At 50.2% G+C, this 25,519-nt stretch overlaps 4 protein-coding genes across 12 annotated transcripts; 2 read left to right on the top strand and 2 right to left on the bottom strand.

The window, feature by feature from the left end:
- Positions 1 to 756: 756 nt before the first annotated feature.
- On the bottom strand, positions 757 to 12,597 carry CA9 (carbonic anhydrase 9). 5 transcript variants are annotated; one of them, XM_082613585.1, is made up of 11 exons: positions 12,515 to 12,597; positions 6,223 to 6,475; positions 5,382 to 5,411; positions 4,950 to 5,120; positions 4,500 to 4,816; positions 3,371 to 3,437; positions 2,142 to 2,299; positions 1,790 to 1,934; positions 1,633 to 1,659; positions 1,105 to 1,186; positions 757 to 973 (listed from the first exon to the last, which is right to left on the bottom strand). In XM_082613585.1, the coding sequence occupies exons 2-11, from the start codon at positions 6,461 to 6,463 to the stop codon at positions 907 to 909; spliced, it is 1,305 nt and encodes a 434-aa protein (XP_082469711.1). In that variant the 5' UTR covers positions 6,464 to 6,475; positions 12,515 to 12,597; the 3' UTR covers positions 757 to 906. The 5 variants fall into 5 exon arrangements, with proteins under 5 accessions (XP_082469711.1, XP_082469708.1, XP_082469707.1 ...); XM_082613582.1 differs by lacking the exon at positions 12,515 to 12,597 and having other exon boundaries at positions 4,500 to 4,592; positions 4,674 to 4,816; positions 6,223 to 7,348; XM_082613581.1 differs by lacking the exon at positions 12,515 to 12,597 and having other exon boundaries at positions 6,223 to 7,348.
- ARHGEF39 (Rho guanine nucleotide exchange factor 39) lies at positions 12,184 to 15,701 on the top strand. 3 transcript variants are annotated; one of them, XM_082613620.1, is made up of 9 exons: positions 12,184 to 12,377; positions 12,589 to 12,683; positions 12,940 to 13,060; positions 13,322 to 13,440; positions 14,041 to 14,111; positions 14,353 to 14,481; positions 14,644 to 14,873; positions 15,127 to 15,215; positions 15,398 to 15,701. In XM_082613620.1, the coding sequence occupies exons 1-9, from the start codon at positions 12,240 to 12,242 to the stop codon at positions 15,408 to 15,410; spliced, it is 1,005 nt and encodes a 334-aa protein (XP_082469746.1). In that variant the 5' UTR covers positions 12,184 to 12,239; the 3' UTR covers positions 15,411 to 15,701. The 3 variants fall into 3 exon arrangements, with proteins under 3 accessions (XP_082469746.1, XP_082469745.1, XP_082469747.1); XM_082613619.1 differs by having other exon boundaries at positions 14,353 to 14,484; XM_082613621.1 differs by lacking the exon at positions 15,127 to 15,215 and having other exon boundaries at positions 14,353 to 14,484.
- Positions 15,702 to 15,991: 290 nt separating this feature from the next.
- On the bottom strand, positions 15,992 to 18,917 carry CCDC107 (coiled-coil domain containing 107). 3 transcript variants are annotated; one of them, XM_082613683.1, is made up of 6 exons: positions 18,734 to 18,917; positions 18,479 to 18,645; positions 16,733 to 16,793; positions 16,553 to 16,643; positions 16,344 to 16,456; positions 15,992 to 16,260 (listed from the first exon to the last, which is right to left on the bottom strand). In XM_082613683.1, the coding sequence occupies exons 1-6, from the start codon at positions 18,837 to 18,839 to the stop codon at positions 16,013 to 16,015; spliced, it is 786 nt and encodes a 261-aa protein (XP_082469809.1). In that variant the 5' UTR covers positions 18,840 to 18,917; the 3' UTR covers positions 15,992 to 16,012. The 3 variants fall into 3 exon arrangements, with proteins under 3 accessions (XP_082469809.1, XP_082469808.1, XP_082469810.1); XM_082613682.1 differs by having other exon boundaries at positions 15,993 to 16,260; positions 16,733 to 16,796; XM_082613684.1 differs by having other exon boundaries at positions 15,994 to 16,260; positions 16,733 to 16,796; positions 18,632 to 18,645.
- A 4,599-nt stretch (positions 18,918 to 23,516) lies between these two features.
- SIT1 (signaling threshold regulating transmembrane adaptor 1) lies at positions 23,517 to 24,869 on the top strand. The gene is made up of 5 exons (XM_082616255.1): positions 23,517 to 23,639; positions 23,763 to 23,898; positions 23,985 to 24,043; positions 24,131 to 24,192; positions 24,284 to 24,869. Exons 1-5 carry the CDS (start codon positions 23,567 to 23,569, stop codon positions 24,515 to 24,517), a joined length of 564 nt encoding a protein of 187 aa, XP_082472381.1. The 5' UTR covers positions 23,517 to 23,566; the 3' UTR covers positions 24,518 to 24,869.
- Positions 24,870 to 25,519: the final 650 nt, after the last annotated feature.

The raw sequence follows: 25,519 nt of genomic DNA, 5'->3' as shown, positions 1-25,519 counted from the left end.
GCAGGGCTGGGGGAACATCTGGCCCTTACTCTGCACAGAGCAAAGGAGCTGCTATCAGCGGCCCTGCCCCGTTCCAGCAAGCGGCTGGGCCGGACAGCACGACTGGAAGGCAAAACTGCAAAGCTACATAGGTTTTACTTGAGCAGGGTGAAAACCCAAAAGCCTCAGTGTGATTTTAAGCCTAGAGACCAAGCCTGCCCACACACACACACACACACAGTCATTCCAACAATATCGGTCGTTTCTCCCTGCTTCCTGATAACATCTACATGAGGCAGAATCAGGTCCCCACACCAAAGATGTCCATACCCTAATCCTGTGAAATGTTACCTTACATGGGAAGGGGACTTTAGTTAAGCTAAGGATTTTGAGATGGGGAGGTTATTCTAGGTTAACTGGGTAGGCCCAACATAATCACAAGGGTCCTTATAAGAGGGTGGCAAGAAGGTTAAAAGCAGTTGTAGGAGATGTGACAATGGAAGCAAGAGATTGGAGTGATGCAAGGAAGGGGCCACAAGCCAAGGAATGCCTGGCTTCTAGAAGCTGAAAAAGGCAAGAAAATATCCTCTCCTCAGGAGTGTCCAGAAGGAACCAGCCCTGCCAACACCTTGACTTTAGCCCATAAGGTTCATTTTGAACATCTGACCTCTAGAACTCTTAAGAGAATAAATTTCCATTACCACTGTTTGTGGTAATTTGTTACAGCAGCAATAGGGAATGAACACACCATCCTGTTGATTTGGGGAACAAGGATCTGCTTTCCACAGATTTTATTAGAAATATTTATTTTAAAAAAATATCTTTGGAGGTTTAAAAGGAAGTAGTGTAATGGGCAGGACAAAGTCTCCAGCTCCCCCTCACATTCCTCTGGCCAGCTTCTCTGCACATTCTCCAAGTTGCAGGCCTCTAGGCAACAGCCTCCGTGACCTCTGCCGGGTGGTACCTGACACTTCCTTTGGTCCCACTTGGGTGTCTACACAACAGGGAACCCTAATCGGAAATCTCACCAAGGATGAGCTCATTTGCATGCAATTTGCATGAAGCTGTTCTGGACTCCACTTGGGGAGCAGGGGCTGGGCCTAAGGGAGAGGGTTAGTAAAATACCTTTGCTGCCTTCTCATTTGCACAAGGAAGGCGATGCTGGTAACAGCAAAGAGAAGGCCAAAAACCAGGGCCAGGATGTCTCCTGGAGGGAGGAGGAGAGAGACTGCCTCAGGGAGTGAAGAGGAGTCTGTAGGGTTCCCTCAGAGCCTCTTCCACCTGTCCCCCATCCCTGCCCCAAGTTCTCCAGCTGCCCCCAGCGTCTTCTAATCCAGCAGAGGCCAGCAAAGGGATGGGGGTGGATACACAAGAAGGGGTAAGATAAGCACTTTTTTCCTCTCTAAAAACAAAATGAAAGAGGTTGTTTGGGAAGGAGGATGCAAGGAGATTCTGGAGCTTCATTCTGACCAACTCTTGCACTGGGGACAACAGGGGAACCCCCCTGCCTTGATCTGACACTATCCTATTGGGGTTGGAGTGTGTTCTTCAGAAATGGAGAGGTAGCAGTGGTGGTCCTGACTAGCCCCTGAGGCTGAACGGTGCCAAGGGATGCCCCCAGCCTCAGGAACCACAGGAGGGGCACAGACTCACCAGCAGCAAAACAGGAATTCAGGTGGACTGAGGAGAAAAAGGAGACGTTAGAGCCAGGGGTTGTGATCACCAGTGACAGACAAATGAGGACACATGGGGAGGATGAGGGACCTGTGGCTGGGGGCAGGGGGCATGGCATCAGTAGACAAAGCTGCACCTGGCTCAACGGTCCCAGGGCTGCTGTCCACTCCAGCAGGGAAGGAGGCCTCAATTATTCGCCCATTCAAAGGCTGTGTAGCTCGGAAGTTCAGCTGTAGCCGAGAGTCATCAGGTCCCCACAGGGAGTCAGAGAGGGCGTGGAGCTAGGGAGGTCAGCAGACAGTGGGGGTGGGCTCATGACACAGAAGCAAAAGGGTCACAGGCTTACAGCCAGCACCTCAGGGACCCACTGTCCACGTCCCCCTCATCCCCAACACGGCTGCTTCATCTCTTTATGCCTCCTCTTTCTCACCTCCACCTACAACCCTTTCCCCCTCATCCCCTATGTCACCACCACACCCCAGCCCCACCTGCTTAGCACTCAGCTTTACTGTCTGGTTGAACACAGTCCAGATGACTCCCTGGGCACAGGGGGGTGTGGTGAGAGACCCCTCATATCGGAAGTAGCGGCTGAGGTCAGAGGGCAGCAGTGCAGATACATCCAGTCCTGGGACCCAAGTCTCAGAGTCTGTGGAGAGGACCTGTGCTGGAGTCCCACATAGACTGACCACCCCGCCATACACACAACAAAGCTTTGGGGTACAGGAATACATTTTTATCTCCCAGAAACCAAGCTGACTCAACTCCCTGAAACCACTTCTTCACTGAGTGTATCCCTTCCCATAACTCAGCACAACAAGACATGACTCAGAAGGAAGTAAAAGGCTTTGGGGCCCACAGAGTGAGAGAACTGCTCCCCTGGCCCTCCCTCGGAGTCTTCACTCTTACTCTGCACACTGTGATAACACGCTGGAATGCAGATTTAAGCCCAGAGTAAATCAAAAGAGAAAATGAGTTGAATAACTTGTAAATAAATACCTATAACTTTAAAAACAGACACAAAACTCAAAAAACACAGCTCTCTCTAGGTTAGCAAAACTTAAGGTCCAGTTGGGAAAGTGAGGTTTAAAATGACCTAGAGTGACTGAGAAGGAAATAAAGATTTCCAACAAAAGTATTTACAGGGGCTTCCCTGGTGGCGCAGTGGTTGAGAGTCCGCCTGCCGATGCAGGGGACACGGGTTCGTGCCCCGATCCCGGAAGATCCCACATGCCGCGGAGCGGCTGGGCCCGCGAGCCATGGCCGCGGAGCCTGTGTGTCCGGAGCCTGTGCTCCGCAACGGGAGAGGCCACAGCAGTGAGAGGCCCGCGTACAGCAAAAAAAAAAAAAAAAAAAAGTATTTACAAATTTAAAATATTTGATGCTTATGAAGGAGTAATAGACATCTCTCAGAAAAATTTTAGACTCAGCCAGACTCAACCCCTGAAGTTCCAAACACTATTTTTTGGTCTTATTTGGTTTTTGTCTTATCTTAGTTTCTGTTTGGTTTTTAAACGTAAAGCCTGTGGCCAGCAGTTTGCCTTTGCCTGTTTGCCTGTGTTCTGCTTCATAGTTATTATCAAGGTCACAGTAGGCCAGTTCACATTTCAACCCCTCTGTGTGGGAGGGAGCCCTTCTCCATCCTCAGACCTGAGGCTCCCCAAGGGCGGTTCTTTATGAACAAGGGTATCAAGGGTAGTGGCCAAACCAACAAACTGACCTTCCTCGGCGATTTCTTCCAAATGTGACAACAACTGCTCGTAGGCGCTGTTTTCTTCGGGGCCTTCCTAGGAGATGATAGTGCAAGATAGATTCATACATGTAGTTAGGGTCATGGCTGGAAGCCTGAAGGTGAGGTGGGTTCCCATAGTCCTCCCCCAGTTCCCAGCTCTGAGAACGCTGGGGGAACACAATATCTCATGTATTATTACTCAAGGTCGATATACTCCTACTTTGCAAACTGACGTAACTAGGCAGACTAGTTTTCAATGGCAAATTGGAGGAAGAGGAGGATGGTGGGTCACTTTACTAGGATACAAGGTTCTCTATGATGGGCTCTACTTACTTTTCCAATCTCACTCATCATTAACTCCACACACATTCTATGTCCCCACCACAGAAAACCCCAATAACCTTTGTATTCATGTTAGCTCTGTATTCACCTTAATAATTCATGTGTTTGGGTTTTGGAGCCAGGACATGCTATTTCCAAGGTACTTCTCTGAACTTTGTGCTGTGAGGCTGGCGTTCATGAGTCAGGGAGGGAGTGAGCCTAACAGGTGTTTCAACATCCACAGGTGTCTCACCATCCCTCCAACCTACTAGCCTCCTCTAATCATTGTGTATGTACTCTTGATCAGTATAGGTCCAAAGAGGTCACTAAATGCTTCTCTAGACAATATTGCATTTCGCAAAGGGGAAATTATGGGTTATAAGAGTATTAGAGAAATGACTCTTCCTTATGTCCATTCTACTGCATCTGCCATTCCCCGAATGGGCCATATTCTGAGACTTTACATGTACCGTTCGCTCTGCATGGAATATCTCCTTTTCTTTCCCACTAGTGAAGGCTTCAAGTTTCACCTCCTCTGTGAGGCCTTCCCTGACTACCTTGTTGACTCTGCGTCCTGTGTATATGTCTATCCTGTCAGCCTCCCTCACTGGCTGTGGGGAGACAAGGATCCACAGTTTCGGAATCTTTTGTTGAGGCCCAGCTCACAGTGGGTGTTAATGAAAGAACTAATGAGTAAATGAAGATGATAGCCAGGTGTGGGGTGGGGTCTCTGGGGCAAGATACTCTGAGCCCGAGGGCTGGGGAAGCAGGGGTGGGGGGTGTCCAAGGCTGGTACCTGCAGAAAGGCGGCCAGCACGGCCAAGCCCCCCGGGCGCCCCAAGGCCTCGTCAGTTTTGGCAAATGCAGTGCTGAGGTGAACCACATGGATCTGGAGAGGACACGGTAGGAGTGGGCGAGATCCCCTACCCCGCGACCCACTTCGACCCTCCGCGGACAGCTGCGCGCTCACCTCGGCAGGGAAACGGTGACCGCCAACCGTGTGCTCCGAGCCCGGGCGACCCGCAGCCCCCCAGTGCAGATGCAACTGCTGGGCCCGGTACTCCTGCCCGGGACCCAGGGCCATCTCCAGGCCGGGAGGCAGACTCAGCTGAACTGCGTGGTGAGAGGCAGTTGAGCCGGGCCCGCCCCTCTCTCCGGAGAGCGCGAGCCTAACTCCCAGGGACAGGCCTTCATCCCCAGATAGCCTCCGCCCCTTCCCGGAGGCTCCGCCCCGAGACCGCCTCACCGGTGTGGCCATTGTTGCGCAGGCGCAGTTCTGGTTGTGGCGGGATGTCAAAGCCAAGGAGTTCCAGGGGTCGCAGGGCTGGGCAAAACGCTGTGAGCTCTGGACGGATATCTACCGGGGATTGAAAACGGCCAGCGCAGGCGGGGGACACCTGGGGCCATGGCGGAGCGCCTGGAGTGGGAAAGTATGTACAGGAAGTTTGATGACAAGATCAGGAACTTTTAGGGAAGCTGAGTAGAAAAAGTGATGGGGTCGACGAGTCAGGAGGCATCCGGACGGGAGATAGAAATAAGCGATGTGGAGGGAGAGAGGCAGCGGGTGGTGTCAGGGACTGGCAGACGTGGATGCGGGGGAAGAGGGCAGGGGGTGCGGGCATCAGCAGAGCTGAGCTGGGTGCCCAGATTGGGTCTGTGCAGGGGGTGGGTGTCTCACCTCCATAACGCCAATGACTGTGGTCATCCCCTGCATAAATGAGAAGAATGAAGAGGCTGATCTTTGAGCCCAGTCCCTCCCCAGCGGCCAAAAGGAGGTGGGTCTCCTTCACTAGCAGAGGTTCACAAATTCAGATGTCTTACAGAAGCATAGCAGGTAACAGAAATGCCTGAAGCAGGCCAGGTGTAAAGCACTAAGATCCTGCTGGCCCCGGAGATACCAGTTTGCGACCACTGTCTTAGGGTCTGTAAAATGGGTGGAGGCCTCAGTTCGCAGGCCCAAATCAGTAAACCTTTTTCTCCCTTATTCATCCCTCCTCCCCACTCCTCCTGTTCCCTTTCTGGTCTCCAGCTCATTTTCCAAAGTTCCTGGCTTGAGAGTCAAGATACCAGGTTCTCCTACCTGCTGTTTCCTTAGTCCTGGTCTCAGTTTCCTCATCTGTAGGCTGAAGATGAGGTGATTTCTACAAGCCCTTCCTGCTCTTCCTCTGGTACACCCCCATCCTTCCTCTTCTCTCCCCTCATACTCTTCTCTCCACCTTTTCTCTCCACATTCCTTTCTCCTCTCCAGCCTCCCCCTTTCTTCTTTCCCATCTCTTCCTGCTTACCTCTCTCCATCTGTGCCCCATTTTGTCTCCCCATCTGTGCCCCTTTTTGTTTCCCCATCTAGCTCTGAAAGGGGGTAAAGGGCTAGTGGCATGGGAGCCCCTGGGGTTGGGAAAAACTACCATCAGAGTACAGGCTCCTCTCCTTCCCTGAATAATCCCTACTTGGGTTGGGGTTTAATGAGGGGAAGCATCAACCTGCTGGAGCCCAGATTTGCAGAGCTGATGACCACTTACCGCTTTTGTCTCTGTGGGCATTATTCTGGGGGCCTTGAGTATGCCTGGGAGTCTCAACAGTAGGTAGATCCTCTAACTTCAGAGAATCCTCTCCTCCTGCTTCCGTCTTCATTCCAGGTGGGTCCAACTTTCCAGGTGGGTCCTCCTCTCCAGGTATATCCTCTTCACTGGGCAGGTCCCCCTCACCCAGTGGATCATCTTCCCCAGATAAGCCTCCTCCTGTGGTGGGAGCCCCCTGCATCCAGAGCAGGCTCTGGGGATGGGCAGGCACCAGGAGGAGCAGTAACAACAGCAATTGCACAGCGGGGCCTGGGGCAGGGGCCGGGATCCACAGAGGGAGCCAGGGGCTGGGGCACAGGGGAGCCATGTGGCTGACTGTGGGGTGTCCTGGGACGCAGTGTGTACGGGCTGTACATGCATCAGAAACAGGAGCTGGATGGGGGAGGAGCAAGCCTGGAGGGGAGCAGACTGGCTCACAGAAGGCCCTTTTGTAGAGATGGAGCCAAAGCCCTGTGGGTCTGTCTGGCCCTGTGCCCCCTCCCTGATAGCAAAGTGGGCATGGGGTGGAGTGAGCGGCAGGTATGTGCGCAGGCAGAAGGTTATCAGGGTCATGGGCTCAGCTTGGAACCCAAGGCACCACCTGGTACTATATAGGTTCTCCCTGGCACCGCCTGGCTGCTCGCCAGCCAACCTCAGCTAACCCTGGCCTGCTTCCCAGTCCCAGGCAGCTGGGGACCCCACATCCTCTGGCTGAGAGGGGAAGCAGCCCATATATACATCCCTGGCCCAGCCAGGGAGCAGGTGAAGGGGTAGGGCAAGCTGCCGGGGGGAGTCTGGGGGTGGGAGGGTGGATGGATGGGTAGGTGGGAGGTGAATTTGAGTATGAATGGAAAACTGTATATATTTATGAAAGAGCCTGATAGGTTTAAACTAAATGTATTATTCATCATATTACACCTTTGCTCAAAAACCTTCATTGGCTTTCCACACTCTACCAAAGTATCTTCTATCTGCCCATCTTCTCCCTCTAGTTGACTTCCAAATCCCCTCAAAATCTTACCAAAGAGACTTTTCCATCTTTTCTCCTACTACTCTCCCTCATACCCTAGCCCAATTAAACTATTCATTTTTTTTTTTTTTTTTTTTTTTTTTTGCTGTACGCGGGCCTCTCACTGCTGTGGCCTCTCCCGTTGCGGAGCACAGGCTCCGGACACACAGGCTCCGCGGCCATGGCTTGCGGGCCCAGCCGCTCCGCGGCATGTGGGATCCTCCGGGATCGGGGCACGAACCCGTGTCCCCTGCATCGGCAGGCGGACTCTCAACCACTGCGCCACCAGGGAAGCCCTAAACTATTCATTTTTTACCCAAACCTTTGACCACCTTTGTTCATTTAGTTCTCACTGCTGGGAATGCCTTTCACTCTTCTATTTATTTAGCATCTACCATATGTCAGGCATTGGGCTAATGGACTAGATGTATGGAAATGAATAAGACACAGTCCCTGTCCTGAGGAGCTTGCTGTCTTGTGAGTGAGGGCAAAAATTATAATATTTGGGGGAGAGAGATGAATTCTGCCTCAGAAAGTAATACAGAAGTAGGCAAAATTTGATCAGGGCTTAAAGAAGTAGCAGTTCAATTGTTTTTTTTTAAATGGGGGAGGGGCTTCCCTGGCGGCACAGAGGTTGAGAGTCCGCCTGCCGATGCAGGGAACACGGGTTCGTGCCCCGGTCCGGGAAGATCCCACATGCCGCGGAGTGGCTGGGCCCGTGAGCCATGGCTGCTGAGCCTGCGCGTCCGGAGCCTGTGCTCCGCAACGGGAGAGGCCACAACAGTGAGAGGCCCGCGTACTGCAAAAAAAAAAAAAAAAAAGGGTGGGGGGGAAATGGCATTCTGGGCAAAAGGGAGGCACCAAATATTTTGAGCAGAAAAATGACAGAATCCAAATCTCATTCTAGGTTATGTTGAAGAGTAGTGTGGAGCACGAATTGGAGGGGGAAAGTGGGTGCAAGGAGATGAATAGTGAGAGGACCCCAACAATGGGCTGGGATTCCCAGTCTGCCTATTCACTTAACATTTGGTAAGCTTCCTCCAGTCCTCCAGGCACTGTTCTAGACCCTAGGGATGCAACATTGAACTGGAGAACAGCCTCTGCTGTTCTACAGCTCACATTCTAATAAGGCCCCTATGGCTTCAACAAACCAGAAGAGAGTAAGGCCATCTCAGGAGATTCTTATCTGGGGCTAACATTCAGTAGGTACATACACCAGTATGGTTGTATAGGTAATTAAATATATTGAAATATTTATAATCTGGTTTGTAACTAGCCCCTAACTCCAGGGTGCTCCTGCTACCCCACTCCTCCCTAGGGACTGTCCTGACCTTATGAACTCACTAAAGAAGTAATGCTTGACACAGCAGGGGCTCCAGGACCCCACTTGAATGCCCCAACCAGTTTCCACTCTGGTAGGTCAGTACTTGTGCACGAATGCACCCACTAACATGTTAAACAGTTTTACTATTTCCTCTGTCTAAATCCCTTCTATTAGTCAAGACTCAGCTCATATAACCACTATGGAGAACAGTATGGAGGTTCCTTAGAAAACTAAAAGTAGAACTACTATATGATCCAGCAATCCCACTCCTGGGCATATATCTGGAGAAAACCATAATTTGAAAAGATACATGCACCCCAATGTTCATTGCAGCTCTATTTACAATAGCCAAGACATGGAAGCAATCTAAATGTCCATCGACAGAGGAATGGATAAAGAAGATGTGGTCCATATATACAGTGGAATATCACTCAGCCATTAAAAAAGAATGAAATAATGCCATTTGCAGCAACATGGATAGACCTAGAGATTATCATAGTAAGTGAAATAAGACAGAGAAAGACAAATATCATATGATATCACTTATATGTGGAATCTAAAAAAAAACATCATATAAATGAACTTATTTACAAAACAAACAGACTCACAGACTAGAAAACAAATTTATGGTTACAAAGGGGAAGGTGGAGGGGAGGGGTAAATTAGGAGTTTGGGATTAACCTATACACACTACTATATATAAAATAGATAACCAACAAGGGCCTACTATATAGCACAGGGAACTCTACTCAATATTCTGTAATACCCTATATGGGAAAAGAATCTGAAAAAGAATGGATATATGTATATGTATAACTGAGTCACTTTGCTGTACACCTGAAACTAATACAACATTGTGACTCAACTATACTCCAATATAAAATAAAAATTAAATAATAAAAAAAAAGACAGCTCAAAGGCCATCACTTCTAGGAGGTCTTGCTTGACCAACTCTACACCACAGGAAGAGATTTCTGGTGCCTCTGAATCACCACAGTTCTTTGCCCTCCCTAACAACCTTGTCTAGCATCCAATTCATATTAAGGTGATTTATGACATTATATCTGCTCTAATAGCCTCGAGGTCCATAAGGGCAGGGTCCAGTATTTGATTAAGTCTGTCTTTTCAGTATTATTTTATTATTGATCATTTTTCTCTCTGCAGATCACCGAGACAGGGCTTGAGAAAAACCAAACTAAATGCCTTCCCTGCCCTCAGGGAGCCCATTGTCAATGGCCTGTGTGTGTCAAACCGCAATTATTCCAGGAGCAGGATATCACATTTCTACAGCACCCCAAACTGTCTGCCTTGCCAGAATGACTGTCATACTGTATGCCAAAACTTGTATGGCTGAACAAGCAGTCTTCTTAGGAGGTAGTCAGCCTAACGATCTAGGTTGCCATTTCTGGAGCTAAATTAAGAACCATCCATGGCAATCTGATCCAGTGTGAACTCCTGATGGTCAGCTCATTGTCTTGGTCAGCTGTGTTGTCAGAACCTTGGTTGGACCCAGACACATGGAAAGTACATGGTAATATCTAAATTAGATGGGCCTGGACAAGACAGAATGTGGTAACGACTAATCTAGTTGAGGTGGAGGAGGTCATGGGAAGCATGGAGGACAGAAACACCATGCTAACTGAAGTCTGTATGTCTAGAACTTTCTCCAACACCAATCTTAATTTTATTTCATTTTCCCTCTTTCCAAACATTTTGAATGTTTCCACCTTTTTCCTTTTTAGATCTCTGTCAGGGTCTCCTTGTACAATTCTCCTTGGCACTTCTTTGTGTCCACATGTCTCCCCTCCATCTCTGCTGCTTTTTCTCAGTATTTCAGAGTCCAGATTGCATCTAGGTACAGCTCTCTCTGTGTTACAGCTCCCTAATTCCCCAAGTGCCATTGTCCATTGTGCTCTCTCTTTCTTGAGCTCTCTGTCTCTGTGTGTGACTATGTCTCTGGTCTGGGTGGGGAATGTGGACTCTGACCCAAGATCGTGCTTTTGCAACTGGGAGTCTGCCAAACCCTGAAACAGGTTTGAGCTCCCAGAGTCTTGTTTCCTGAGTCTCCCCAAAGACAGAGTGTACTCAGGACTGATTGACTAGGACACCCCCCTTCCCCCACCCCGGCCTGACACACGACCTCTCTGTGGTTGTTTAAGGCCAAGTTTTTGGTCATTAGGGTCTGTGTCTTAAGACATCGAGGGCCATGTCTCTGCTTATCCCAGGGCTGCAGAGGAGGGAGCTATTTGCTGGTGAAGTAGGGGGAAAAAGAGCCCCCTATTCCCCAGACATGGATTGGAAGCAAAGACAAATCACAGCCCTTCTGGGGCCCTGGGGAATTACCTGTAGTAATAATAGCATTTTTTTTCTAATTACAAAGTAATGCATGCATGCTCAAGCAGAAAACTTGGGAAAAGCAGAAACGTATAAGGGAATTTAAAAAATCACCCTGTTTATCCCATTCACCCCCTCAGTGGTCCAGTGCCTGGAACAGATTTGGTGCTTAATAAATATTTGTTGAATAAATTATCTTTGATCCCATCACCCAGAGATAAAAGCCACAATCACCTTTTGATTGTTTATCCTTCCAGTCATAGCTATGTTATACTACCTAAATAAGATCATATTGTACACAGTTTTATGGCCTGCTTTTTTTCTCTCGGCAATATACTATGTGTTTTCCCATATTGATAGCTTTTTTACATAATTAATGCTTTCATATTATTCTTCAAATGGCTCTACCATAATTTTCCCAGCCAATTCTCTACCATTGGGCATTTAAGTGATTTCCAGTTTTCTGTTGTTACAACATCTTGCCACCCATCCTAGTACATATGTTTTTGTCCACATATCTATTTTTTAGGATGCATTCCTAGAAGTGGAATTGCTGGGTTAGAAGAGTAGGCACATTTTAAGATATCTCATGCATACTGACAAAATGGCACTGCTAATTTACCCTCCAGGGCTATTGCCAGTTTTCAAAAAGACCTAACTAAGTAAAGAAAATCTGGTACATTTTATCTCTGACTAGGTAACACAGACTCATCAACTCTAAGCTTTTGGCCAGAATTACAGCAATTCCGACCCACCATGTTAGTTATTGACACTTGCTGACCGGAAGCTAACTGGCTATCAGGTTTTGGATCAGTATGGAAAGAGAAAGCGCGTTAGTGACTTAAAACCTATCAACTTTTCCGGGGGCCAAAATATTCAAAACCTAGCGACCCATGAGGATTCCTAGTAATGAAAGCACTGGGGACAACTGGACCCCGGTGTTTGGCATGGGCCCAGGACAGAATCTTAATTCTACAGGTGGGACACTGCGACCCTGCCAGTGTCTAAACCCCCAACTCTTCTGGCTCAAAGTCCACGCTGCTGCCCCAACTTAGTGCTACTCAAAGGAAGGCCACCCACTTGCCCCAACCTGCCCTGCCCCAGAAGGCGCCGCACACCGGCAGCGCCGCCCTGGCGGTGACCTGATGCAGTTCAGCTGGCAGCTGCGCATGCTCCGTCCTGCGCGCAGTCTCCAGGCGCCAGAGGGCGCGCTCCCCTCCAAGGCCCCGCCCCCACGGCCCCGCCCTCGGAGCCGTTGGGATTTGAATCTCCGGCGGGCTGCGGCTGGAAGTGCCGACCCCTCAGTCCGGCATGGAGATCCCGGGCCCCAGCACACGGTGCCCGGTGCAAGAGCAGCGTGCCCGTTGGGAGCGGAAACGCGCCTGCACTGCCCGGGAGCTGCTGGAGACCGAGCGGCGCTACCAAGAACAGCTCGGGCTGGTGGCCACGGTGCGGGGCCTGCACACCCTCCCGTAGGGGCGGGGACCCCAGGGTGTGAGAGGGCCCCTACGAGGTCGGTAACCCTGACTGGGGTACCGTGGGTCCTGACCTGGACGCCTGCACGTAGGGAGCTCAGGCCGACTTACACAGTTTGTAGCGGCGCCTGGGCACTGGCTTCATGTTTCTGCGGACTGCATACCGGTATTCTCTCCTTCCGCAGTACTTCGTGGGGATTCTGAGAGCCAAGGGCACCCTCCGACCACCAGAGCGCCAGGCCCTGTTTGGGCCCTGGGAGCTCATTTACGGCGCCAGCCAGTGAGTAGAAGGGGCGTGGGAAGTGAGAAGGAGGGAGAGCTCTGGCCTCTACCAGTGCACGGAGCTCAGAGTCGGAGCGACCCCGGCTCACATTCGGAGTCTGCCAGTTACCTCACTTGTGGTCTTGGCCCAGTGCCTTAATCTGCCCCAGTTCTCCGCCCGCCAAATGGGGTAATAGCACCACCTCCGGGGCAGGGGTAGGAGAATTAAAAGAGGTGGTGCTTGGGCCGCTCTGTTATTGTCCTGACCTACGCAGAGAGCTGCTTCCCTACCTCGAAGGCGGGCGCTGGGGACAGGGGCTGGAGGGCTTCTGCCCCCACCTGGAGCTCTACACCCAATTTGCTGCCAACGCTGAGAGGTCCCGGACCACCCTGCAGGTAACCTGAAGATGACCTCAAGTCCTCCTTCCCCTCTTCCTCCATACATTGCCTCTTCATCTGCAGACCCAAACTTCATTTATACTGTTCCTGCATTTATAGAGCCCTGGGGGTGTCCAGCTCTGTACTAAGTTCCCTGTAGGGAGACGGGGTTCTCTCAGGAGCACACAGCTTCCTGAGGGCTGGGGATGTGTACACCGAAGAATACAGTAGTAGGAGAGGCTTCTCTCCCTGCTGCCAACCCTTTCCCCGTCACTCTAGGAGCAATTAAAGAAGAACAAACGTTTCCGGAGGTTTGTGCGACTTCAGGAAGGTCGCCCTGAGTTTGGGGGCCTTCAGCTCCAGGACCTGCTCCCTCTGCCTCTGCAGAGGCTCCAGCAGTGAGTGAATTCACCCTGACTCAGCCAACTTCTCGTAGAATTCTGAGTCTGTATGATTGCTGCTCTCAGCTTTGTGGGATTCCATGGGATTTGTCCCACTGTGTCTCCCCTGGGACAAATTGCTCCCAAAAATATTTTGCAAGAGTAAATGTGAACCCACTGGAGTACCCGGGCTGTGCAGCCTCAGGCCCTTAGCTGGGACTGTGGAACTTACACTGAAGTGAGGGGCCTGTAATAAGGCTAGCAACAGGGTTTCTGGAGATGAAAGCCTCGCCTAGCTTAAAATTTGTCCCTGCAGATGAGTTAAGAACTTACAGTCAGTTGTCTGTAGCATCCTCAAGTTGATTACCTTTCACCTTGGGAGCTGGCCTCCTGAACCTTGCTCAGTCTGCCCCTCTGACTCTTCAATGTGGAATGGAAGAGGGCCGTGTGGTGTGAACCCAGGTTCTGAGTCTCAGATGAAAGAGGGGGATACAAGAGCCACAAGCAGGTCTTTCCTGGCTTTGCAACTGAAGTTTGTACAGGGGGTGATCTGTGTGTCAGGCAGAGGAAACTGCCCAGCTTTACTTCCCCTCGTAACGTCCAACTGTCTAATTCCAGGTATGAGAATCTTGCCATTGCTTTGGCTGAAAACACAGGTCCCAACAGCCCTGACCATGAACAGCTCACAAGTATGTTCTTGCTCCTCCACAGCAGTCCTTGGAGACTGCTTCTCTTGTATCCATTTCTGGTTCTGACCTCCAACAGTGTCTGATATGCCCCTATCTTCCAATGACTTGTATACAATGTTCCTATTGCCCTACATACTCTTCAAGAAGTTAGACTCTGACCCTGGTCCTCTCTGGAATAGCCTTTCACCACCACTATTCACCCAAAGTTGTGCTGGGAGTGGGGCATGGAATATTATTCCAGGGGCTGCCCGGCAGATAAGTGACACTGCCCAGAGAGTCCACACCATCAGTCAGAAACAGAAGAATGACCAGCACCTCCAGCGTGTCCAGGCTCTGCTCAGTGGACGGCAGGCAAAGGGGCTTATCTCAGGTAGTCTGTGTGCTTCCCCTCAATCCTCAAACTGCCCTTTTCCCACCCCCCATCTTCTCTTTTGCCAGCACACACCCACCATTTCCTCAGCCTCCCTTTCCTTCTATGCCGTGCATCGCGGTCCTGAAGCTGCACCAGAGTAACAGCTCTCCCATCCCCCAGGTCGCTGGTTCCTACGCCAGGGTTGGCTGCTGGTGGTGCCTCCCCGAGGGGAGCCTCGGCCCCGAATGTTCTTCCTCTTCTCTGATGCGCTCCTCATGGCCAAGCCTCGACCTCCATTGCATCTGCTGCAGAGTGGCACCTTTGTTTGCCAGGCCCTCTACCCCATGGCCGAGTGTCAACTCCACAGGGTCTTTGGCCACTCAGGAGGGCCCTGTGGTGGACTGCTCAGCGTAAGTAACAGGCGAGAGCCCTAGGTGAGGTAGGAGAGGCCCAAAATATACCTCAAGTGCCTGTGCACCATTCATCTCCGAGGCCTGGGCCCCCCTCACAGGAACTGAGCCACCTAAATTGAGAGCATAGTAGGGCTTGGGATTCATACCTGGTTCTCACTTCAGCCCTAAATTACCTCAGTGGAAACAGCAGGGCCTTTGGCTTAAGGCTGGACCTTTCTGAGCCATGTGCTAAGAGGTGGTCTCTCCCTAGCTGTCCTTTCCCCACGAGAAGCTACTGCTTATGTCCACAGACCAGGAGGAGCTGTCGCACTGGTACCACAGTCTGACTCTGGCCAGCAGGTCAGTTATTTTCCCTCAGAAGAGTGCTGTGGCGAGGCCCACGAGCTGGAGACAGCAGTCTGGAGCCTCTCTCACGTCTGGAACTCACTCCCCCCCCTCACCCCACTCCCCCATCCACACCCTGGGTGGTTTTGTCAGAGTAGAGTGCTCATGCCAGTGCCTGAACTCTCTTCTCTCCACAGCAGCCAGAACTAGAGGCATCTTACAAATTCGAGTCCAGGATACCTCAGGGATAGGTCAGAGTCGGGAGTACAAAGGAATCTTCTTCAGGACTAACAAAACACAGACTCTTCACCGTTTGAGAAGGGTCATTCTGTGTTTGCGTGAGACCAAGACACGCCATGTCATTTGACCAGCTCTTGAGAACCAGGACACCAAACCTGACCCAATTGAACCTCAGCTGAACCAGCTATTTTTATGTTGTATGTAGTTTCTACAATTTATTTTCCCACAGGATTTTAGTAAAGTTTTTTCCTTTTTGGAGAAGCCTTTTTATCTCAGCTATGCAATATGAGAAAAGGGGTTTTTGTGCCCTGAAGGCTGGCATGACGGTGGCCTCAGGAATACAAAGAGAAGGACTAGAGCTCCCTCTGTCTTCTCAGCTCCTGCACGGGAAGACAGCCTCTTTATGTCCTAATAAGGGAAGCTTTTCAAGAAGGCCCGGTTGTTTTTAGGCACCTAGTATGGGTGTGTGTGTGTGTGTGTGTGCGTGCACGTGTGTGCGTGCGTGCGTGTGTGTGTGTGTGTGTGTGTGTGTGTGACCAGCTGGAATGGAAAAAGCACACAGGATCATCCAGTCACAAGAACAGACTCTGTTTTACTAAACTGTCAGCTGTTGTCCCTCCTTCCTGGTGGGGGCTGTGACTGGGGCCCTTTGCTGCAGCCTTCCGGCATCTTCTCCTTAGCCCCTGCTCCATTTCCCTGGGAGTAGCTAGGTTCCTCGTCCCTGTGCTCCAGTTTAGGGGCTCCTCCCAGGCCTGATTGTCACCAGCCTCTTCCTCATCCTCCTCTATAGATAAGTCCTCAGGAAAGGGTGTGCTGGCCTCTGTGAAGAGGAAGATCAGGCATGTTCCAGTTTGAGAGGCTTTGTCTCTACCTCCACCAGACTCTCACCTCCCAACCCTGTACCTGGTTCTGGAACCTCCACACCCTTGTTTGGTTTGCCCTCTTGTAGCAGCTGGTGGATGGCCTGTAGCTTCATGTGCAAAAGCTCCTGCTGGGCTCCAGCCAGGGTAGTCACACTGCAGATATGTCCACTCAGAGGCTGCCCAATCTCTGTGCCCACCTCTCCCACCTACCACAAGTTCCCCTGGCCACAGGGTCATTGCTCTCCTTACCGCTCAAAAAGGGGCTCCAGCTGGGCCATCAGACTGTTCAGGTGTTGTTCTGTCTGGGCCAGCTGTTGTGTCAGCTGGGCCAGCTGTTGCTCTGGGGGTAAGGGAGAAAAGGAGAGCAATGGTTACCTACCTTCTGCTGTCCCTTAATCCCCTCCAAGTACAGACTTCTGCAAAACCCACCTGACTGCAGTGAATCCTTCTTGCCTGCCTCCTCTTGGAGAAAGGCAGCCTCATCTTTCCCCTGCTGTGGAAAAAGGCAAGGACAACAAGGTTCTCAATAACCTCAGCCTTGGGGCTTCCCTGGTGGTGCAGTGGTTAGGAATCCGCCTGCCAGTGCAGGGGACACGGGTTCGAGCCCTGGTCCGGAAAGATCCCACATGCCATGGAGCAACTAAGCCCGTGCACCACAACTACTGAGCCTGCGCTCTAGAGCCCGCGAGCCACAACTACTGAAGCCCGCACGCCTAGAGCCTGTGCTCTTCAACAAGAGAAGCCACCACAGTGAGAAGCCCACACACCTCAGCAAAGAGCAGCCCCCACTTGCTGCAACCAGAGAATGCCCACGTGCAGTAACGAAGACCCAATGCAGCCAAAATAAATTTATAAAAAAATAAGTAAATAAATAACCTCAGTCTCCAAAGCCAGAAAGAGGAGGACAATTTCAGGTAGACAAAACTAGTGGGTTTTTACCTCAGAGAATCACAATCACAACTAGTCCAGCTCCTCACCCAGGACAGGAAGCAACATGTCAGTATGCCCCACACGTGGTTGTTTAGTCTACTGAAACACCTCCAGGAAGGAGCAGCTGTCATCAGTTTGATAAAGTTCTGGTTGTTACTTTATACACAAAGCCAGAAGCTGTCCTGCGTGTATCTTCTTTTCATGGTACTGATCAGAGCCTTCCAAAATCATATGTTTTCAACGTGATAGCCCCTCAGGAATTTGAAGAAATTGGTCATACCCCCTGTCTTCTCTGGTTTAATAGTGCCGATCTTTTGCAGTCAGTGCTCATTTGACACGGTTTTCTCTGGTCGCTTTACTCTGGTTTGTTTTAAGAGCATGTACTGCTCTTAAAACAGTGCCCTCAAGAGAGTAAAATTCTCCAGGAGTGTTCTGATCAGAAGATAAAACACAATACCTCGTTCCTAGCATTGATTTGGGAAGTGGGTTATCACATCACACAACTGAACTTTGTCAAATAATAAACTGCTGCCAAATTATGTTTCTTTCATACTATACTTGGGTCCAAGAATAGAATTTATTATCCTTGTAAAATTTCATCATTAAATCAATCCCTCATTCTAGCCTGTCAAGTCTATTTTGGATCACGATTAGCCGTCCCTCCTAGTTTCATATCATCTCCAAATTGGCTCAGCCCTCTATTTTCCAATGCAAGTAAGTGATAGGGCCAGGGCTGAAGGGAGAACCCTGGGAGGTACTACTTTCCATTTCAACAGTTTCAATTCACCACAATATACTGTCAGTTCACATTGCAGGGCCTCCTTCCCAAGGAGAACTTGAGACTGCTTGTTACCTCGAACTCTAAAAGCACTTTGGCTACAGTAATCAACTGCTCGTGCCAAGGCTGGAATCTCACCGGGAACTGCACTTACTGTAGTATGGACATTTGCTGGGTTCAAATCCCAGCTCCACCAGTTACTAGCTCTGGGTGGTCTTGAGCAAGTGACTAAACCTCTTCACTGGATTGTTGGGAGGATTAAATGTGATGATCATTATTTATTTACAATTTACCAAGGGCCCTTCACATCCACTACCACGCTGGATGCTCAAAATAACCCCATAATCGTAGCCAGGGAACTCTTGTCATTTCACAGACTGAAGGGAAAATGTGTCTTCTTCTTGGTACCACAGAGTCCCCGTGGGAGATTCAGGATCGGGGCATCCCCACCCTTGGTCGTCCCGCACCTGTAAACACTTGTACAGCACAAAAGCCACGGCGGCTGCGGTGTACAGCGCCCCCAAGGGCAGCGCCCCGGCCCAGGCCCGCTCGCGCTGGTTCTTGGGCGGCGGCGGCGGCGGCGGCCGCCGCCGCCGGGTTTCCGTGGCCCCAGGACTGACCTGGGCGGCGTCCCCTGAAGAGGAGGGCAGAAGCGGTCAGTACAGCTGGGGATTGGGGCATGTGGGCAGTCCCAGCCTCCCTCCAGCTGCCCTCGCTGGTACCTGGGGGTGCCCGGCGGTCGGGGCTGGGGCGGTCTCCGAACACCTCGGGCAGCGCAGACACAAGTAGCAGCCCCAGCGAGCCCGCGAGCGACACCACGCTCGCCATTGCAGGCAAACACCGCGAGAACCGAGGCGGCGCCGGCGTAGGTCGGACGTACCCGAGCGCTCCCGAGCCCGTTCAGCTCCCGGCTTCCCAGGAAGGTCACGCCCACCTAGTGAGTGGGCGGGGCCATGCTTATTTACATAGCACTGTGGTTCCAGCTTAGTTCATTTAAGAAATTAGTTCATTTCTTACCTCTATATAAGTATTCTGTTAGCCAGAATGTCTCCAGAAGCGTACAGTCTTAGAAGATTATAACTGGAAGTGGTTTTTATTTGCCACGCCACCAACTTCCTCACCCTAACCGTAAAATAAATTTCCCCTTGGAGCTATAAAAGGTTAGAGCGCGCTATTTATACCGTAGTTCGTACTGAAGGCCTGTTTCCTAGGCTACAAACGGGGGACTAGTTCCTTACTTGCGCCTAGGGGAAAGTCCCCGGACCCCAGGCAGAGAGTGCCGCGTGCGCATGCACGTAGACTTTCCCTGCTTCTCACAGATAAGTCCGCCAAGAAGCGATCCCGCATCTGATGGGGGAGCCGAGCGGCGTGTGGCTGGGGGGGTGTCATCCGTCTACTTACATAGTTACGCAGGCAGTGCGCCTTGGTGCGCACCAACCACACGGGGCTCATTCTCAGTGCGGCTACATTTTGTACCTCTTAGAAGGTAGCAAGTTACACCCCCTACTACTACTGGAACTACTTACTTGTTCCTCCCGTGAACTACTTGTTCCTCCTGTGGCCTAATACATCACTATCATTTTTTTGCAATTCCCATTTCGTGCAACGGCTTCCTCTTCCCCACCCTTTCCATCTGGCAAGTGCCTGTAATAGCCACCATTTATTGTGTAGCATGGTAACACGATAAAATTTGATCTCTGCCTGGGTTAGAATCCTGCCTCCCCTATTTGACTAGCCGACCACCCAGAGGCAGCCTGGGCTGCAGAGCAGAGTAGTCCAAACCACGACTCTAAGCCAGTTGACATAATCAATGTAAATAAGTGGTTCAGGCCAGGTGTAATAGGATAAATGGGCCCCAGCTGATTGTTGCCTTTAGGGAATTTGGGCCCACTATTGCCAGCTCTTCTGATTTTTTTCCAATAGATCAACAAATCTGGATTTCAAAATTTGGAAATCTCCAGTTTTTAAATGTTGACAAGGAATCAGTGGCAGACTTAGCATATTTGACACCTGAGAGATTTTTTAAAAGTCTCCTCTTCTATATGACAAAATTATTTTCAGTAATAACCAGGAAATGAAACAAATAATAGGGTCCAGAAAAGAAACTAATAATAATAAGGGCCAGAAATTCAAACAGTGAATTATTTATTTTATTGAACTCTGTAGATATAATCTTGACAATATTTTAAAAATAGTTAAAATTAAATATACATTACAGAACAAGAAAGGGTAATGGGTTAATATTTCTTAGTTACATTATTGTATTTTTTGAGAAAGGGGCAAAAAACTTATACTTACATTTAACCTATCTGAGTAATGGATAACTCTAATTTCTTTTTTAAAGTTAACTTCTGCAAATTCGTCAAAAGTAATTTTTGCATATTCCTATTTAATAGAGAATAGAGCTAGATTTGTCAATCTCCATGCATAGTTGATTAAAGAATAGCTTTTACTAATTTTCATATCAAAAAAGTTTCCTTCACATGAAGCAACAGACATACAAATAGGAAAAGAAAGTCTTAAACATAAAGATGTTTGGCAAAGGTTCATAAAAATTCCATTTGTCAGTAAATTCCAGAAATTTTCAATACAAATAAGAACTAAGTGGTCACCTAGAATGACAGAATTAAAGTAACTCAATGTCAATTTATTTGACTTTTTAATCACTGTGCTACCATTGTTCATTGTAAATCTACTGGTTAAATGCAGGACTGTGTAATATCACAGGAGACAGAAATTGTGCCCAAACCAAAGAACAACTCCAAATTGTTAAGAACTAATTCTGGCTATAAACACACGTAAGATGAACCTGTTTGTGTCAGGAGCCAGTTGTATAACTGGGCGTTCTACAGATTAACTTCCATGTAGATTATAATCGTTTTTTTTTTGTTTGTTTGTTTGTTTTTCTGGCCGCGCCACACCGCACGCAGGATCTTAATTCCCCTGACCAGGGATGGAACCCTCATCCCCTGCAGTGGAAGCATGGAGTCTTAACCACTGGACTGCCAGGGAAGTCGTAGATTAGAAAACTTCTAAAGGATAAGTAATATAAATGTGCTAATTTGAAGCTTATATAGTAGTATTAAAACTCATCAGTAACTACAACAATTTAGAATGTAGATCTACAAAATATTTTTGAGAAAGGAATATTTTATCACTGACATTTTTTAGAATTGCTGAAACTTGGTGATAATAAAAAGGAGACTGATTTTTAGTCAGTTTTGTTTTTAAATTCTCTACAGACAATACCCTCTTATTGCCTGGAGGGGCAGGATCTCTCCTGCCATCCCCATCCTTGGCACATCACTGCAATTATTTTAAATTTTTAAAAAACATTGTATGGGCCAGACAAAACAGATCTCTGACCTCTGGTCTAAGGTTTATATTTGGAACTTAAATCCCTCTTCCCACATCAACAGCCTCCCATGTGGTTGGGCTGTTTCTGGGCAGGGCAGGTACTCTGCTGCTCCCTGAAGCGAACAAGTGCAAACGCAGGGCTGTTTCCCAGGACAGATCTGGGGCAGAGGTTACTCTAATTCAGCTAACTTTTTTTTTTTTAAAGCCATCTTTAAATTTATTTTCCAAATATAAATCTCAATTAATGTTCATACACTGTCGTTCAGCTTCAGGCTTTTTTAACCTAGAAAAATATTCTCTTTTTAAAAATACATCTACTGAGGTATAACTGACAAACAATAAAGTACAAACAAAGGTGCACAATTTCATGATTGCTGACATATGTATAATGCACAAAAGCACGAGCATCCCCAAGGCAATGAAAACATCCATCAGCCCCCACTCATCTTCAATCTAGAACACTGCTCCTGTCCCTCCCCGTCTGTGTCTTTCATGATATTGACTTTTAGGAAAGCTTAAGGTCACTTGTCTGGTGGAGTGTCCCCCATTCTAGATTTGCCTAATTGTTTCTTCATAATTTGATTCCCATTGAACATTTTTATCCAGGACATCACATGGGCACTGTAGAGCTCCTCCCACTGCATCCCATTAGGGACACAGAACATCACTTTGGGCACTTGGCTCAAGAGGTGTCTGTGAATGTCTCCATGATAAAGGTCCCTTTCCCTGTCATCATCACAAGTGGTCTGTCTCTGGCACCCTGTTCCTTAACAAAGGCTTTGACCACCAGTGAGGATTCTTGCTGGCTCAGTGATGGCATTGTGGGTAGCAGATGGTGGTTCTCTAATTCTGCACAACTACACTTCACAGCTGGCATCTTCTCTAAAGAAGACCTTTCCTTCCCTGACTCCTGCTCCTGTGTTTTTTTTTTTTTTTTTTTCTTTTTGCTGTATGCGGGCCTCTCACCGTTGTGGCCTCTCCCGTTGCGGAGCACAGGCTCCGGATGCGCAGGCCCAGCGGCCATGGCTCACGGGCCCAGCCGCTCCGCGGCATATGGGATCCTCCCAGACCGGGGCACGAACCCGTATCCCCTGCATCGGCAGGCGGACTCTCAACCACTGCGCCACCAGGGAGGCCCTGCTCCTGTGTTTTTAAAGGCACCCTTGGGTTCATGAATTCTTTTCCTCCATCCAATGTGTATAACCCAATATCTTCCTTTTTGAGGTCCAAAGTGTGCTGCAATGCGCCAGTAGAGCCCTTCACCCTGCCTCTGCATCCTTCTGGGTCCTAACTAGTTTTCAAGTACATCACTGCTGTCAGACATGAGCTTTCATTCTCCTTCTTTCCTGAGAGTGGACCCAGAGCCAAGCATTTCTCCATGACACCCTGACTGCCTTTATTGGAAGGACATTGAAAAATCAAGATCTGGGGAAGTAAACCCTTTTCAATGTTTGATGTAAAACATTTGAGGGTGTACATGTCAAGAACTATGAAGGATCTGAATCAGCTAACTTTTGAGCTTGACAGTTCCTAGGGACAGTTTGGATGAAGTGGACCAGGGGGAGGGAATCAAGCTTCCTCTAGCCCCCAAACTATTATACCAATAATAATAACAATGACAAAGGTCATCTTAACACATGCCCCTCGGGTCAGCCTTAGGGTGTAGTGGGACTGTAAGTACCAGGGGGCCCCCTCATCACATTTCACTTCAAAACATGCTCACTGAGGAATACCTTCTCTGTTCTCTGTCATGGGGCTCAGAGTTGGAGAGAAAAGGCATACACCCTGTGGCAGAAAGGAATCTCCACCCTAAGGCCTGGCTTCCTTGTCTTGTCGCTCCCGCCTCATGGCACTTCTGCCCGCCTTGGGGTCTTCATGAGCTCACATGCCCAGTGGCTCAGTAAACTCAGGCCTGCCTCTTCTCTGGCCGAAGTTGCTACAGGGTACAGGGGAGGGATGGGGGTGGGGGCGGAAGCCCAGGAGCTGCTGGGTGGTGCAGGTGCAGGCACAGGGTGGTGTCTTTGTTCTTTCACTCATCCCTCCCCGCCCCCTTCCTCCCCGGAAACCAGTAACTTTGCCACCACCGGTATTGGAGGTGCTGAGCCGTGGGGGCCAGGCCCAGGGAGGCGTGGGAGTAAAGGGGGCTGCCGCAGCTGTGTTGGGCCATAAATCAGGCTGACCCCTTGGCTCAGGGCAGGATGCCTGCAAATTCGGCTTCTGTACCAGGAGGTCTGAGCAGAAGTGACAACTATACGGATCTGCTAGTGCCTGGTGAGCTGGGCGGGGCAGGGGCAGGGGGAGGGGTCACGTGGCTCCATGTCCCACCTGCTGGGACCTGGAGGGTTAGGCTGGGCAGTAACACACACCACCACCCCCATCCTCTCACATCTACAGGAATCCCCTCCGTGACCAAGGCCTGGGGACTATGGGCCCTCTTAGGGGCTGTGACGCTGCTGCTTCTCATCTCACTGGCTGTGCACTTATTCCAATGGACTAGTGGCTGGAGCAGGAACCATCCGGGACAGGGACGGTGAGTGGGGGGCAACAGAGATGGGTTGATCGAGAGTTCCCCCTTACCAACAAGCACCCTCTCATCCCCTAAACTCTGTGTTGCAGGCCTGGAGAGTCTGCGGAAGAGGTCCCTCTGTACGGGAACCTGCATTATCTGCAGACAGGTAGGAAGCTTTCAGAGGGTAGGGGCACAGTGGCCAGGGTGCAGGGGGAGCAACAAGAAGTGACCAGATTCCTGTTCCCTGTCCTAGGACGGCTGTCTCAAGAACCGGGGCCAGACCAACAGGATCCAACACCTGGAGGCCCTGCCAGGGTGAGTCAGTTGTGGCTGAAGAAGAGGGGAGGGAAGGTAGTGGGGGATTTTTCAAGGGTCCAGTGAACTTCTAACAGCCTTGCATCTCCAGGCTGCAGAGGAGGTGATGTGCTATACCAGCCTGCAGCTGCGGCCTCCTCAGGGCCGGATCCCCAGCCCTGGAAGCCCCATCAAGTACTCGGAGGTGGTGCTGGACTCTGAGCCAAAGCCCCAGGCCTCGAGCCCCGAGCCGGAGCTCTACGCCTCAGTGTGTGCCCAGACCCGCAGAGCCCGGGCTTCCTTTCCAGACCAGGCCTACGCCAACAGCCAGCCTGCACCCAGCTGAGACAGAGCTCCTGGCACAGTGGGGCATACAACTCCCCCGCCTCCTCTGTTGCCAGGGTTACTGCTACCCTGTCTGGGGCATGACTGTTTCCCAACCACCCCCTAAAGACAGGCAGCCATTGCTCAGTCAGGAGTTTTGCTCCTCGAACTTCCTATCTGAGCTGTGAGGGAGACATCTCAGAGGAATGGCAGGCCCCCCGTTTCCTGAGGGTGGAGGAAGCAAAGGCAGTGGCCCCCTCTCCACCCGTTTTTTCCATCTATTCCTCTCGCCCCCCAAACTCCCAGGTCCTCACTCCTCCTTCCGGAGCTTAACCAGATCCTCCCCACTCTGGCTGCCTCTTAGTCTACCCCTGACACCTCAGTGTCTCTTCAGACACAAGAAGTGGGCAGGGGAGGGAGGGGGTAAGAGTCTGAGAGGACACAGATGGGCATCCTCCTCAGGAGCCCACAGGCTGGCGGGGTCCTGGAGCTCAGTGACCTGAGAAACCCAAGCCTGGTCTCTGGCTTGAGAACCCTGGCAGAATACCAGTCTCCATCCTGCCATCTCTATTATGTGCCCAAGTTTTTAAATAAAACTTCTGAAGAAGTGTTTAGATTTCACCTAGAAAGCCACACACCTGCAACAGGCCCCACGTGGTGGGGCGGTGACCTCTGCTCTCTGCACAGAGCACTTCTGGGAACGTCTACCTGGGAAAGAGGGGCCAAGAAGGGCCGCAGCATCAGTGATGCAGGGGTGGGTGCTACGGGTGGAGGCCGGAGCCCAGCTGCTGCTGGAACGTCCCCAGGATTTGCGCACAGAGCCTCCCCACTCCCATCACCCGCGGTCTGCAAGTTTCCCACCCTCTGACCTACTTTCCCCAGGGCCATCACCCACAGCCTGAGGTCTGGGCCATTTTCCCCTACAGCCTCTGTAGATCTCTTGACAGACATTACTGAGGTTTGAGCAGAAAAAAAGGGGAAGCTGAGGCTTTTACTTCCAGACTTCTCTCCTTCCTACTTAGAG

This window comes from Mesoplodon mirus (genome assembly GCF_964341445.2).
Source record: "Mesoplodon mirus genome assembly, chromosome: 1".
NCBI classification, from domain to species: Eukaryota; Metazoa; Chordata; class Mammalia; order Artiodactyla; family Ziphiidae; genus Mesoplodon; species Mesoplodon mirus.
The sequence above is the reverse complement of the archived record's forward strand: the minus strand, read 5'-3'. Positions and strand labels throughout refer to the sequence as shown.